Source organism: Neofelis nebulosa, chromosome 1 (genome assembly GCF_028018385.1).
Source record: "Neofelis nebulosa isolate mNeoNeb1 chromosome 1, mNeoNeb1.pri, whole genome shotgun sequence".
Taxonomy (NCBI): Eukaryota; Metazoa; Chordata; class Mammalia; order Carnivora; family Felidae; genus Neofelis; species Neofelis nebulosa.
Window position 1 is genome coordinate 8,241,616 of NC_080782.1, and position 14,944 is coordinate 8,256,559.

A 14,944-nucleotide genomic window follows, 5' to 3' on the forward strand; every position below is an offset into this window, starting at 1 on the left:
TCTGTAACGACTTGTGGGCACCGTACTTAACATTTGTGTTCAGAATTTGTCTTGACTTCGGAAAAAATAGCCAATAGATTCAACTCCCCGTGGCTTGGATTCAGTAGAGATTGCTCTGTCAACTTGGGGGAATTCGTCTTGTCTCCCTTTTTCTAATTTTCTCCCTCACGTTTCAGGTTTATGCGAATGGCATCCGGAACATCGACCTTCACTATATCATTCGTAAACTGGCAGCACCAGTGATCTCTGTGCTCTTGCTTTCCCTGTGCGTACCTTACGTCATCGCGTCTGGCGTCGTTCCTTTACTAGGTGGGTAATGCTGGCCAGGGAGCTGGAGACGGCACCTGTTAACATCACTACTTTCTCGGCACTTCCAGTGCCATAGGCTGTGTGGCTCCAGATGATGAATTTGTGAATATAAATCCAGCTAAAACAGTGATTTTGCAAGACTCTTTTTCTTCGATTTGACTACTTAGGGCAAGATTTGGGGAATCATAAACTTCCTTGATACAGTTTTTTCTCTAGGCAAGTGAGGAAGTATTGACATTTACACTGTCCTCAAAATAGGTACAGCTTTCCTTCAGGTTGTCTTCTCCTGACTAGAAGTGCTGTGATCCCATACTTGTAAAATCAAGGTGAAGTGTTGTTATATTAGTAACTAGATATTATTTTTTTAAGTTTATTTTCAGAGAGAGAGAGAGAGAGAGAGAGAGAGAGAGGGAGAGCACGCACATGCACACTAGCAAGGGAGGGGCAAAGAGAGAGAGAGGGAGAGAGAGAGAGAGAGAGAGGATCCCAAGCAGGCTGTGCACTGTCAGCACAGAGCCCAGCGCAGGGCTTGAACCCATGAACTGTGAGGTCATAACCTCAGCTGAAATCAAGAGTCGGATGCTTAACCAACAGAGCCACCCAGACGCCCCACAGCTAGATATTAGCTTGTCAATTACGTTCTCACAGGTCCTCACAGGACCTTAAACCCAGCATATTTTCAAAATTAGAAGCACAAAGTTTCCCCTCCAAATCTTTTTCTTCTACTGAATTCCCTCTCTTAGTGCTTAGTGTTATCATCCAGAATTTGCATGGGTCAGAAACCTTGTAGGTCATTTGTGTCACCTTCCTACTCACATGGTCCCCAAGTCCCACTGCCTCAGCCTCCAGAAGCCATTCTCTAACCAGGCACCTTTCCCTGTGGCTCTTACCTTAACCTCAGTGGCCTCCTGTCTGGTTTCCCTAATTTAAAGCCACCGCCACTAATTCACTCTCCACACTGTGGCCACAGTGACCTTTCAAAAGAATAAGTCTCATTGTTCCTGTCTGGTGAACATCCTCTTGATGGTTCCAGCATGGCCTTTATTTTATTTATTTATTTTTTTTTTTTAATTTTTTTTTAACGTTTATTTATTTTTGAGACAGAGAGAGACAGAGCATGAACGGGGGAGGGTCAGAGAGAGAGGGAGACACAAAATCTGAAACAGGGTCCAGGCTCTGAGTGGTCAGCACAGCCTGACGCGGGGCTTGAGCTCACGGACCGCGAGATCATGACCTGAGCCGAAGTCGGCCGCTTAACCGACTGAGCCACCCAGGCGCCCCAGCATGGCCTTTATTTAAAGCATTTTACGTGGCAAGCGTCAGCTTCAGTTAAGCACCTCCCAGCCCTGCCTCCCGGGGGAAGGACATATTTTTATTTCACGGTCATTCCATATATACTTAGTTTGCCCTTTCTTTGTTTTACAGGTGTTACTGCAGAAATGCAAAACTTGGTCCATCGGCGAATTTATCCGTTTTTACTGATGGTTGTGGTATTGATGGGGATCTTGTCCTTCCAGGTCCGCCAGTTTAAGCGCCTTTATGAACATATTAAAAATGACAAGTAAGTCTAGATTTCCATTTATCTAACTGTTTTTAAGATGTCTCTTTCTTAATTTTTGTTTCTAATGTGATAAATCATAGTTGAGAAGAGTGCTCAGATTATGGATACGTTTTGAGGTAGAATTAAGGATTTGCTAACAGATTTGATGTAAGATGTAAAAGACAGTGTTATCAAGGATTCCACTGGGGATAGGGAGCTGTCTCTTTTGGAGATGAACAAGACTGGGAGAAGCAAGTAAAGGGAGGAAGGCTTTAATGCCCATTCTAAATAGTTTTTAGTCTGTTTCCTAATGTTTTGGTCTGACAGTACATTAAATAGTTTTAGATAAAAATAAGCCTGTATGAGGACTTGGCCCACCTAAGCTCTACCTGCAACCAGGGGCCACTGGGTCACTCTGACCATTGCCAAGAGAAGCTGTAAGGTTCCTACAGAAGTACTGTAGGGCCTCTGAGGGAAACTGTGACCTCTGCTCCGTGAGAGATTGAGGACAGCCAAGGAAAACACGTTCTGGGGATAACAGCTGTCTGACCTTCCATGTCCTAACAAAGCCAAATGGTGGCTGGCAGAGAGAGTGAGTTTATAATATAACTCCATCCTGGTTTGCCAGGAAGAGTCCCAGTTTACACGTGTTGTCTTGTTTCATTGTTAACAACACTCTCGTTTAGACATGAGATACCACCTCACACCTGTTGAAGTGGCTACAATTAACAACTCAGGAAACAAACAGATGTTGGCAAGGATGTGGATAAGGGGGAACACTTTTGCACTGTTGTTGGTGGGAATGCAAACTGGTGCAGCCATTCTGGAAAACAGTGTGGCGGTTCCTCCAAAAATTAAAAATAGAACTACCCTACAACCTAGCAGTTGCACTAGTAGGTATTTATCCAAAGGATACAGAAATGCTAATTCAGAGAGGCGCATGCACCCCAGTGTTTATAGCAGCACCAAATTATGGAGAGGGCCCGGATGTCCATCGATTGATGAATGGGTAAAGAGAGAGAGAGAGAGAGAGAGAGAGAGAGAGTGTGTGTGTGTGTGTGTGTGTGTCTATACACACATACATATACACAGTGGAATATCAGCCATCAAAAAGAAAGTCTTGCCATTTGCAACGACACATAGAGTGTATTATGCAAAGCGAAATAAGTCAGGCAGAGAAAGACAATTATCCTATGATTTCACTCCTATATGGAACTTAAGAAACCAAACAGATGAACATAGGGGAAGGGAAGGAAAAATAAGATAAAAACAGGGATGGAGACAAAACATAAGAGACTCAAATACAGAGAACAAACTGACGGTTGCTGGAGGGCAGGGGAGGTGTGGGATGAGTCAATGGGTGATGGGCGCGAAGGAGGGTGCTTGTTGTGATGGGCACTGTTATGTGTAAGTGATGACTCACTGGGCTCTAGTCTGGAAACCAGTACTACGTTGTATGTTAACTCACTTGAATTTAAATGAATAAAAAAAAAAAGATGAAATTTAGGGTGTTCAAGGCTTTTCCAAAGCATTCACTGACAAAAAACCCAAGTATACTTGGGCAGTCTGTAAAGTTCTGTGTACCGGGAAAGAACAGAGAGGGGATTTCAATGGTGAATGTCCCATTTTTCTCACTTCACTCGTTTAGGCTGACGAGTACATTCTGCAGACAACGCAGACGAGACATGGCCTCGGCTTTTTGCTGCTTTCTTCCTCACCCTTGTCCCCCACCCTGCTCGTCTGCCCCAGCGGTCTCTCCTGCCTACCTTGGAGCATGTCTTACTCATTATTTTCTGCTCTTTTGCTGCAGCCCAGTGTACTCTCTTCTCCCACGTTCGTTCTTCGCATAGCAAACTGTGAAGGGCAGGCTCCCTTGAGGCCGCACCTCGGGTGCCGTGGTTTCCGCCGGTCCAGCAGTGTCGGAAAGGGAGCAGGCTCTGCTCGTGGGGTGTGCGGGGCGGGCTGTGGGCACGAGAGGGTGCTCGGTCATTAGGGAGAGTGGGTGGTGGGCTCAGAGTCTCCTTTCTCTGCACTGAGTTCCTTTTTGGTCCTGGGCAAATGAATTAAAATCACTGTTGTCTCTGCTTTTTATTGCTTTTTCATTGCCATAACGTCAACCCCATTTTTGGCATAACTTGGTGTATTTTGTGATTATGGGTGTGTCAGGCAGTGCCTGACATTAGCATCAGGATACATTAGCATCCAGTTGTCATCGTTTAAAACATTGATAAGCCATCACAGTTAAAAATACACTGGTGGGGGAACTAACTGTGAGGGAAAGGAGTAGTTAACATCAGGAAAAGGATTGGTGAGAGAAAAAGAACGAGGATTATACCGTGGGATCATGGATGAAGAAGCAATAGGATTAGTGAAATGCTTTAAAAAGTGACGTGAAACTACTCGGCAGAAACTGCCACAATTTCGCGTGAGGCTGGTGTGTGTTGGTGGAAAAGTGGTGAAAGTCAGAGAAGCAAAAGTAATGGTGAAAAGTGAAAGTCACTACACTGAGTCCAGCACATGCCAGGCCTTTGTTGCCGTGGCTTTTGTGTGTTTCTTATTTCTTACAGCAGTCACAGGGCACAGTACTGCTGTCCTCGTTTTATTGGCGAGTAAATAAATTGGGTCTCAGAGACCCAGCTCCCGGGCCAGCCTGTCGCGTGCCGGCTTTGCTGTCCCGTGCTCGCACAGGTGGCTGAGGACCGAGGGACCACTCGTGGGTCTGCAGCGCTGACTTCACGTGGGCACCGTGTACCCCAGCCTCCTGCCGCTCATTGCCACAGTCGGCTCTCACCCACTGTCCTCCGAGGCTCAGCCTGCAGCCCGGGCCCCAGGGTCAGGAGGCCCCCCTGCTTCTCCACAACCGCTGCTGTTGTCCTGGGGATGTGGTGTCTGTTCACGCCAGCCGTGGTCACTTCTGTGTCTGGTGCTGTAGCCCTGCACCCTTTGCCCTGACCTCCGTATCATCATGGCACGTGACTTAGGGACGTGTAACGCTCTGTTGTTGGGCCGTAACCTCCTTCCTTCTGTCCCTTGCATATGCTCACTTCTCTGCCTTCTCCCCTTTGACCTCATTGAGACTCTTGCCCTTGGGTTTCTCCTTTTCTCTAAAACTAGAGCTATTCTGATCCACTTTCCTCTCTACCTAGCTTTCTGTTTCTTCAGATCTGTCTTCTGAGCCGTTTTAGAAAATATTCCTAACAGATAAATGCCCTGAGTCGGTTGACTGTGTCTTACCCCCCGGTGTCTGCGTGTGCACGAGAGCCCCAGCCTTGGGGCCAGAGTACACACGCCATTGCCTGGGATCCGAGGCCTTCCGACGTTTGCTGCTCTCACCTCGCCGTGAGCTGCCTGCTTATGTGCCTGTTGCCAGTGTTCATTCTACGCTCCCCTTCAGACCATTGAAGGGTTTTAAGTGGGAGTGATCTGATTTGCATTCAAAAGATGTATCACTGGCTGCTCTTAGGAAGAATATTTTAATATGTGGGATCATATAAGAGAGTAACCACCCTGTTTTTACAACCTAGATACCTTGTGGGCCAACGCCTCGTGAATTACGAACGGAAATCTGGCAAACAAGGCACATCTCCACCACCTGCACAGTCGTCCCAAGAATAAAGTGGTTGTCTCAACTACCTTGACCTTCCCCTTGCCTTTACGTGTCCTTTTTTGTGGACTTCTCTCTGGGAGATTTTTCCCAGTGATCTCTCAGCATTGTTTTTAAGTTAACTGTATTTGACTTGTGTTCTCAGCATTCGGAGAAGCAGCGTGCAGGGCCCTGCCGCCCTTCCTGCATCTTCCACCATCGTTGCTGTCTGAGGTCTGTACATGTGTAAATAGAAGTTCCTGGATACCCTAAAACCGTGGATTAAACAGAATGTGCATTGTACATCTTTAAACAAAATGTATATTAATTTATTAAATCTAGTTGTCACTTTATTTTGGACCTGCTGTGATCTTGACAGGAAATGTGCCACAGAGCCATAGTGCAGAGGCAAAACTTTTTCACGACGTCCTTTGGAGCGCGGTATCCCATTAAGTAAACTGTGCATTCTGTCTTTCTTGGCTGTTCAGACCTTACCAAGAACTTGAAAGGAAACAAGTAGAAATCAGCAGTGGAGTGTCTGTGGTAAGAGAACATGGACTTTGTGCTTCACTGTCGATCGTTTTTGGAAGTTATTTTGTATAACACCAAAGCTGTTGTACATTTTCTACTGCCTGATTTTTTTTCATGTGTCTGTGTTTATAATATTGTATAGTATCTTGTGCTAGGTGAGGAAATTATTTTTAATTTTGATAATTTAATATTCCTAGTGATCAGCATTAGGGGTTGGGCTTTTGTGCTTGTTCGGGGCATGTCTATACTTAGAGAAAAAAAAAGTCCACAAGAACGTTTTCCTTAGTTCTCTCCAGCCCCTCTTTTCCACACACAGCTGTCGTTTTTTTTCTCTTTGGCAGCAGTAGCCAAAGGTCATGCCGGATCGCGAGTCTTCTAGAATACTGTCAACAACAGTACCGCATCATACTGGAATTAGGACACACTGAGGTGTTAGCTAAATGCACATGTCGTTTGTGGTCTTAGATCGGCAGCACCAGGGAAGGCAGCCTACAACACCTGGTCCTGCTGCTTGGGGCACCCTGTTGGGTCAGGATCAGGGAGTCTGTTTCTCCTAGTTTTCCATGAGTAAATCCCAAAGTTTCCAGAGCTTTTTGTTTACAGAAGAAAACTACAAATGAAACCAGTTTGATTTTACTCGTCCTGAAGGAAGCTGGCTTGAGCTGGCCTTTTTAACATAGGAGTGAAGAAGGTGTTTCATTGGAAATGTGCTGTAAAATCGCAGAATACTGAACACTTACAGATCTGGTTTTCCCTGAGAACCAAAGCTTCAAGAATGAAGTATTTAGAGCAATACAACAGTTGGGCACACGATCCCAGTATTTAATGGTAATGGTATATTGTAAGGGTGGTGTTTGTGTTTTGAATGTCCTCAGAGAAAATGGGCAGCAGAGGTCTTCAGGAACTCTTAAAGAGTTTCCATATAGTATTAAAATCTGTAGACTTAAATCTGAAGATTCTTTAAATATGAAAGTCAGCCAAACGTAAGCTACCACAAAAGCAGACATATTCTGGTTGTTTTACATTTCAGCAGTTTTTCCTGAAGTGGTAATACTTTACCTTAAAATATAGTGTAAAACATCAGTATCAAAAAAAAAAAAAAAGCTTGACATGGGGTTCAGTGTTAACACCCTCTGGCACTTTGTAGCAGTCCTTTCCCTTGTATTTGAAATAAGGTCTTTGCTAGCCCTGCATTTATGTGGAAATGGAATCCTACTTTAAAAAATTAAGAGCATTTTAAAATGTACTGCCACCTATCGTGGTATGTGTCTATATAAATTGTTCTCTTTGGGAGAAAAATATTATCAATTGGGCATAGAACTTGATTATATTAATTTAGCTTTCTTTTTAAAATTTTCAGAGAATTTATAGATCTTGATATAAAGGCATTGAACACATTTATCCATTTTATCGGAAAGAGCTAGGCAGATACCACAAAAAATTAAAAATTGTTGTTCTACAAAATTTTAAATGAATCTTATCAGATATTTTGTAAAAAAAAAAAAAAAACTGAAAAGAAAAACATACATATATATGAACATATACGAATGGTGAGAATCTTGCCCTCCATTTCACCGGCAGATAACTTTATCTTGTTGTATCTAAGGATTTCCTCTTGGTTTTCAGTTGTGCTCTGTCCTGTTTTTAATAAGATGAAAACTTTCATAAGGAAAGCGTTTGCTGACATAATATTTACATGGGCAGCACCAGAATTTTATGATTAATCAATAGTCTCATGAACATTTGAAACCTCTGGTTCAGAAAGTTCTAGTATTGCTGCCCTTCATGTAGAATTAAAAAAAAAAAAAATAGTGTAGTTTTGCTTCATTTTACATTGGGCTAAAACCGTCTTCAAGGAAATTAATTACAAAAGAAGACCATTTTGCTTTATTTTTAATTGTTTATAAATGGAAGACAAATCAGCATTTGGGAGTAAGTTTCACATGACCAGTTATCAAATGGTCATATTATGAGGTGTGCATTTGTCATTATTAGCAAATTATGTTTGAGTTTTAAACTGTTGAAGCTAATAGTTGAGATGAAAACAAGAAAATACCAATGTGAGGTTTATGTATAGCTAGCCTTAAAAAAGTTCCATGTTTTTAGGTGATTTTTTCCTGTTAGTTCTCTGGAGAAACAGTGGAAATTGGACATCTCAATTCCAGATGTAAACAAAAAGTAATTTTTATTTCAACATTTAATATAGCTGTTATTACTGTGGATCCTTGTGTTTTTTCTTTCCCTTACTCAAGTAACAGAGAATAACTTTTTCTTAAATGATTTGGTCTTAGAGATGTCATTTCTGTATTGGCAAATGCTATTATTAAAGTGTAATTCTTGAATTTAGGTTGAATTCATGACTTTTTAAAACGAAGAAGCACTGGACATTTCTCCACTGTATTGTGTTTACCCCCCGACACACACACACACACACACACACACACACACACACACACACACACACACGAGAATGTAGTGCCGGTCTAAGAACACTGGCAGTTTTGTCAACTTCGCAAGTTAGCTACTCATTCTCACTTTCAGGACTATTTTAAGCTCTCTACTTACTGTGATAAGTTTTATACTTGTAAAATTTTAAAGTGATTATGTTCAAAATACTCCTTTAGAACGTTACCTACTCGGTTGCCATCAAGAAAAGACAAAATGTCGTGCCACTAAAGTATTAACAAAAACCTTGTGTGTGGAGATTGTAACTCCCTTGGTTGGGCTGTCTTATATCTCATTTGTCCCTCGGGCACATATTTTCTCTTCACCCTGTTACTGCCCTGTGTCATTGTTTAAAAGCAGCCATCATGAGAAAGGGTTTCTTTTCACATAATCTCCAACAGTATGCTTGTTACTAATACAGTATTAAAGGTGTAAGACAGTGTATACCCAATTTCATTCCCAGTGATTTTGTGTGAGTGCCTCATTTGTGTCAGCAGAGTAATACACAATACCTTAACTGGAAATGTAATGACTGTAAGGCCTGGAACTGACTTGTAGATGGTACGTAGAGCACTTAGTTATTTAGGACGTCAATTTTCTATTGAAGCAAACACCTTAGACACCCAGACCAATTTTATGTATATATATTCTAAAATGCTCCCTTTTTTATGTGGTTGGTTGTTGCCTTCTAAGTCAAGAGAACAAAATTGAATAAAGCAAATGTTAGCTGTAGCCTAGTTGTTTTGGTTTGTTTTTGCTTTGTTGCAAAATTACTTCAGAATTACAGAAATGTGCATTATTAATCAGCATAGGTAGACAATCTAGGTTATTAAAAAAAATTTTTTTAATGTTTATTTTTGAGGGGGAGACCGAGTGCAAGTGGGGGAGGGACAGAGAGAGAGAGGAGGACACAGAATCCAAAGCAGGCTCCAGGCTCCGAGCTGTCAGCACAGAGCCTGACGGGAGGCTCGAACTCACGAACTGTGAGATCATGACCTGAGCCAAAGTCGAATGCTTAACCAGCTGAGCCACCCAGGCTCCCTAGGTATTTTTTAAATATAATAATTACATAAGAAAATTAATATATGCTTATAGCTCCTCCGTTCAGTTTTCAGTGTAAATTTAGAAGTATAGTTGCAGAGAACACATCCCTCTCCCCTCATCCCCTGACTGTATTGCCTAGACCATCTTCATGGGGAACAGTAAAGGCCCTCATCTTGCGGGCAAGCTGCCTCCCGCTTCGGCAAGATCCACATGCCAGAGCCTCAGCAGGTTTTCTCGTTAAGTGGATACTTGGAATAGGGTAAAACCAGTCAAAGCCATTTTATGTAGCTGCCTGTAAATCTCAGAGAAAAAGGAAAGAATTGCATGAAGATTTTTTCCTCCTGAGCTGCCCCCATGTGAAGAGATCCTTTTGTTTCGAGGTTCAAAACTTGATTTCTTTTTAATCAAGTGCATTTAAGAAACACTTTTTAAATGTTTATTTTATGTATTTTGAGGGGTAGGGTGTGTGAGAGAGCAGGGGAGGGGCAGAGAGGGAGAGAGAGAATCCCAAGCAGGCTCAGCACCAGAGCCTGAGGCAGGGCTCAGTCTCATGAACCGTAAGATCATGACCTGAGCCGAAATCAAGTCAGACGCTTAAGTGACTGAGCCACCCAGGCGCCCTCCAAGTGTTATTTTATTTATTTTAAATGCAGTGGTGGTAGGCAAAATGTTATCTGAACCACAGGGCATCTGTGAGGTTTTACAGCAAAGGGGACCGCATGGTGAATCTCAGAAAGTGGCCATTCCCCCTCACACCCCACAGTTCACAGCCACTCTTGTTGGAAAAACGAAACTGCTGTCACAAGTGGATTAAGGGTCCGAGGAGGTAACACTCTCCTCTCCTCCCTCCCACAATGTTTCGTTTTGGTGTCTATTTTGTTGCCCTGCCCTGTACTGAGTACTGCAGTTGAATAGAGGTATGGTGTCTGCCTTCAAGTAGCCCAGTTAGAGTGGAAAAGGCCAGAAAAATGAGCAGAGGGTTCTAACAGGGATACAGTGCCCTGAGGAATACAGAGGAGGGGCCCACTGTACGCATAGACTCGTCCCCCATGCCCGCAGTCCCTCCCCCCCCCCCCCCCCCCCCCGCAGTCTGCCTCCCACAGCCCCACACTGCTGGAATGGGCCGACAGCAGCTGGTGACCTGGGTGGAGGCAGTCCCTTCTGCACCCCTGTACATGCTTAATCTTCCTTTTGAAATTTCTCTTTTTACACATATGCAACAGTGCAGTGTCTTTCTGCTTTTCCACATTTGTTCAGTAGCTTTTTTAGGACAAGAAGCTGTGTCAGCAACCCCCTCAATAACTCCTTTTTTCTTGGCTCAGTTGCATCCGCCCCTCCTGCCAGTTACACAAACCCACTGGACTGATGGAGCAGAACAGAAAGTCCAGAAATAGACCCACATGCGTAGGGACAGGTGAGTTTTGACAAGGTGCGAAAGTCAAACAAATGGTACTAGAACAATTGGCCATCCAGATGCAAAGTTAAAAATTGATCCATATCTCAACATCTGCAAAAATTAAAATTACTGTATTCCTAAACATGAAAGCTCAAACTATATAACTTCTGGGAAAAAACAGGGAGAGATGTTCAGCCTCGGGTAAGGCAAAGATTTAGATTGGATGCAGCCCAGAAGCACCATCCTTAGAAGAAAAATTTGATAAATTGGACATTATCAAAATTGAAAATGTCCACTCTGATATATGTCATTCAGAAAACAAAAGCCATGGAGTGGCAGGGAATATTTGCAGAACATTTCTGATAATAGACATGCATTCAGAATAAAGTCTCAAAACTCAGTAGTTTGAGAAGATCCATTTGCCCATTTTTAAAATGGGCAAAATATTTAAACACTTCACTAAAGAGGACATACAGATAGCAAATAAACACATGAGAAGCTGGTCAATGTAAAAGCCATTAGGAAAATAGAAATTAAAACCTGTGAGTTACCACCACATATCAGAATGACTAAAAATACCATACCACGTGTCGGTGAGAATGTGAGGAATGCTCAGGCTGTGCTGGAAGGAAAGTAAAGGGGTGAGCTAATCACTTTAGAACAGTTGGGGGGCACCTGGGTGGCTCAGTTGGTTAGGCGTCTGACTTCAGCTCAAGTCGTGATCTCACGGTTTGTGGGTTCCAGGCACCGCCCCCCCCCCCCCCCCCCTCCAGTCAGGCTCTGTGCTGACAGCTCGGAGCCTGGAGCCTCCTTCATATTCTGTGTCTCCCTGTCTCCCTGTCCCTCCCCTGCTCACACACTCTCTCTCTCAAACATAAAAAAAAAAAACCAAAAAACAAAAAACTTTTAATTAAATAATGGGCAGTGCTTAAAAGGTTATAGTAAGTACTCACCACCCCCAGTTACTGACTGAGGAAAAAGTAAGTCCATATGATGACTCAGACATGAACGTTTATGGTAGCTTTATTTGTAATAGCCCAAAGGTGGAAAAAATGCACATGGCCAACAACAGGGAAAGAGATAAATGATTATCCATACAATGAGATACTGTTCCAATAAAAGGCAATTAACTTGATATACGCAACATGGACAAGTCCCAATGCTGATTGAAAGCAGACCAAAAATGTCTGCTTTCGTTTATCAAAACTTTTGGAAAATGCAGAGTAACCTACAGAAATCAATAGAAAGCACATGAGGGGGGGTTGGTGGGGAGGGACATGGAGAGATTTCAAAGGGGCATAAGGAAATGGGGGTGATGATGTGTCCGTTACCTTGATGTGGTTCTGGTTTGACATGTATACATCTGTCAAAGAATTGCACATTTTAAACTTGTGCAATTTGCATGTTAATTACATCTTGATTTCAAAAATAAATTCCATGTTCATATATGCTCTCTAATCATTTCATACCTTATCTTTCTACAAAGTGTCCGCTTCTCCTTTCTGACTTTTGGCTGATGACTTTTCTATTTCACCGAGAAGACCTAAGCAATCGGAACAAGTCTTCACAAGTTCACACCATCACATTTACCCTCTTACTTGCACCTGTGCCCAGATGCCCCGTGGGCCATGCAGGCCATGCACGTCCCCTCCGGCGTGCCTGCCCTGTACGTAGAGTGAAATGTGCCCCCGGGCTCATGTGCGATCACTCCCTGAGCCCTGCCTGCCTTGCACGGCCTCACTGGATGGACAGGACTCTCACCCGCTCAAGGCGCTGCTGCAGATCTCCCTCTCCCTCATGGTAACTGTTGTGGTTCCTTCCCATCATCCAGACGTTTCCGTTGTTTCTTGCATAAGAAAAATCTTCACCTCCTTCATCTGCTCTATTTTGCTTTCCTTTTCAGTAAAGGCCTTCAGTTATCGTACTCCCGCTTTCCAATTTTTCCTCTCCTTTTCCAACCCTACTACAATCAGCTATTTGCTCCACTCTTCCGCCGGAATTGCTCTTGTGGAAGGCCACCAATGGCCACCCCTAAATTCGGTGGTTAATTCTCGGGTCTCACCGGAAACAGCTGGTCCCTCTCTCCAGTGAAACCATTTCCCTTGGCTCTCAGGACACAGCACTCGCCTCATCTTCCTCCTACCTGTCTGTGGACTCTGCTTTATAAACTCCTTCACTGACCCTGTCTTGCCTTTCAGCTCCGTCTGGGACCTCTGTTCTACCTGCACCTGTTGACTTGGTGATCTCGCTTACTCTCATAGTTTTAAAGGCCGTCTAGATGCTGATCACTCACATGCATATTTATTTACTCATTCCATCTTCCTTCCTGGAACTCCAGACACATCCCATCCGTGCGGCTGCCTATGTGGACTCTCCGGACATCTCGAACTGAGTAGGTCCAAAACACAACTCGTGATTCCCCTACCCCAGATTTATTTTCTCAAACTTCCCCTTGCAGTTGGTAAGCACCTGGACGGATTCAGGTTGCTAAATAAAAAATGTTGGTAACACCTTTGACACGTGTTTTTCCACGCTTCACGTACAATTGGGCAGCAAGTCTTAACTTCAAAGTAAATCGGATTCTGGCTACGTCACAGCACCCCCACCGCTACCATCCTGGTGCAAAGCGCCATCATCTTCCTCCTGCCCGGGTCACTGCAGTTTCTCTGGAGCTCCTGACCTCTGCCCATGCTCTCTTTTCTTTCTTCCATTGACTTTCAACACTGGATCCGGAGTGATCATGTTGAGATCTAAGATCACATCAGTCCTTTACCCAGGTAGCTAACCATCACAGAGTCCCAAGTCCACAGTCGCTTTGAGGCCCCCCGTGCTCACTGTGCTCCAGGCAGCCTCCTTGCTTCCAGAACAGGTCAAACCTCTGGGCCTTTGCACTTGCTGCTTGCTGTGCCTTATTGTTCTTCCTCTAGGCTCTCCCCAAGTTCTTCCTCTCTTCACTGAAGTGTCATTCTTAGGCTTATCTAAAATTGCAGCTCCTGGGGCTTTCCCCGACCCCTCTACTGCTGTGTTCTGTCTCTCATATGTGTTAACATACTATATGGTTTTCCTGTATTGTTTACATTAGCGTGTTTCCCCCCATTTGAATGTAAGCTTCGGAGATTTTTTTTTGGTAACTATTCGGAGATTACTATTGTATCTCAGGACGGTTCTTGGGACATACTCCATATTCAATAAATACTCTTGAGGAAATAAATGGATGAAACAGCATAAAAACAATGTGTCTATGATTAAAATAAAAACTGAAAACCTGTGCCATTCTCCAGAGGTAATTACCACTAGTATTACCATTAGTAGTTTAGTGTTTGTTTCCAGAATGTGGTGTGGGTAAACATACATTCACAGACTCCTTTTATCACAATATAGGTAGTGTGCTCCCACAGACTCTGCTCAATGGGGTGCTTTTTTTTTTCCTGCTTTATATTTCATGACCATCTTTTTATATCAACACTTAAGTAGCTACCTCATTTAATAATTCTGGCTGTATTGTATTCTGTTGTGTGGATAAGACTATGATTTCAGTTTTCTGAAAGACCATTAGTTAACCCATTTTATTATATGCTATAATAAACACATTTGTCCATACTAATTTATATACTCAGGCTAGTATTTCTGTAGGATCAATCGGTAAAAGATTGGTAAGCCATCAAAATATAGTACCAAATGGCCCCCAAATGTACTAATTGACATTCCTCTCTCACCAGCATATGAGATTCCTTGTTTTCCCATATTATATCAACATTAAATATTGACTGTTTTAACTTTTTGCTAATGCTGTTAATTTGGAAATGTGTGTGCCCAGGTAGAGGGGTCATGGGTGGGGGTGATGCCTCTAGGGCAGGAGGAAGGGCTGCCTGACTCTTCCTGGAGATAACTTATTCCAGTTCTCCATTGTGTCCGGGCTAGAGGTGAGCAGTGGAAAGCAGGCTTCGGGGGCCTCATACATTCAGGGTGGGTTTAAACGTAGCCGCCTTGTACACTGCCCTGGTCAGGATCCACCAGAATGGAGCCAATTACTCTACCCATGGACCCGAACCTACTGTATCAGAAGACATGGCTTATGTCCTTCTAGACCCAATCA

General features: G+C 43.4%; 1 protein-coding gene across 2 annotated transcripts in view; it reads left to right on the forward strand.

Annotated features, from left to right (window-relative positions):
• Window positions 1-9,140, forward strand: part of MARCHF6 (membrane associated ring-CH-type finger 6) — a 76,552-nt gene extending 67,412 nt beyond the window's left edge. For both annotated transcript variants that reach the window (XM_058715631.1, XM_058715638.1), the window contains exons 24-26: window positions 177-309; window positions 1,735-1,870; window positions 5,374-9,140. In XM_058715631.1, coding sequence (XP_058571614.1) covers window positions 177-309; window positions 1,735-1,870; window positions 5,374-5,464 — 360 coding nt within the window. In that variant the 3' untranslated portion in view covers window positions 5,465-9,140. The remainder of the gene's footprint in view (window positions 1-176; window positions 310-1,734; window positions 1,871-5,373) is intronic.
• The last annotated feature ends 5,804 nt before the right edge of the window (window positions 9,141-14,944 follow it).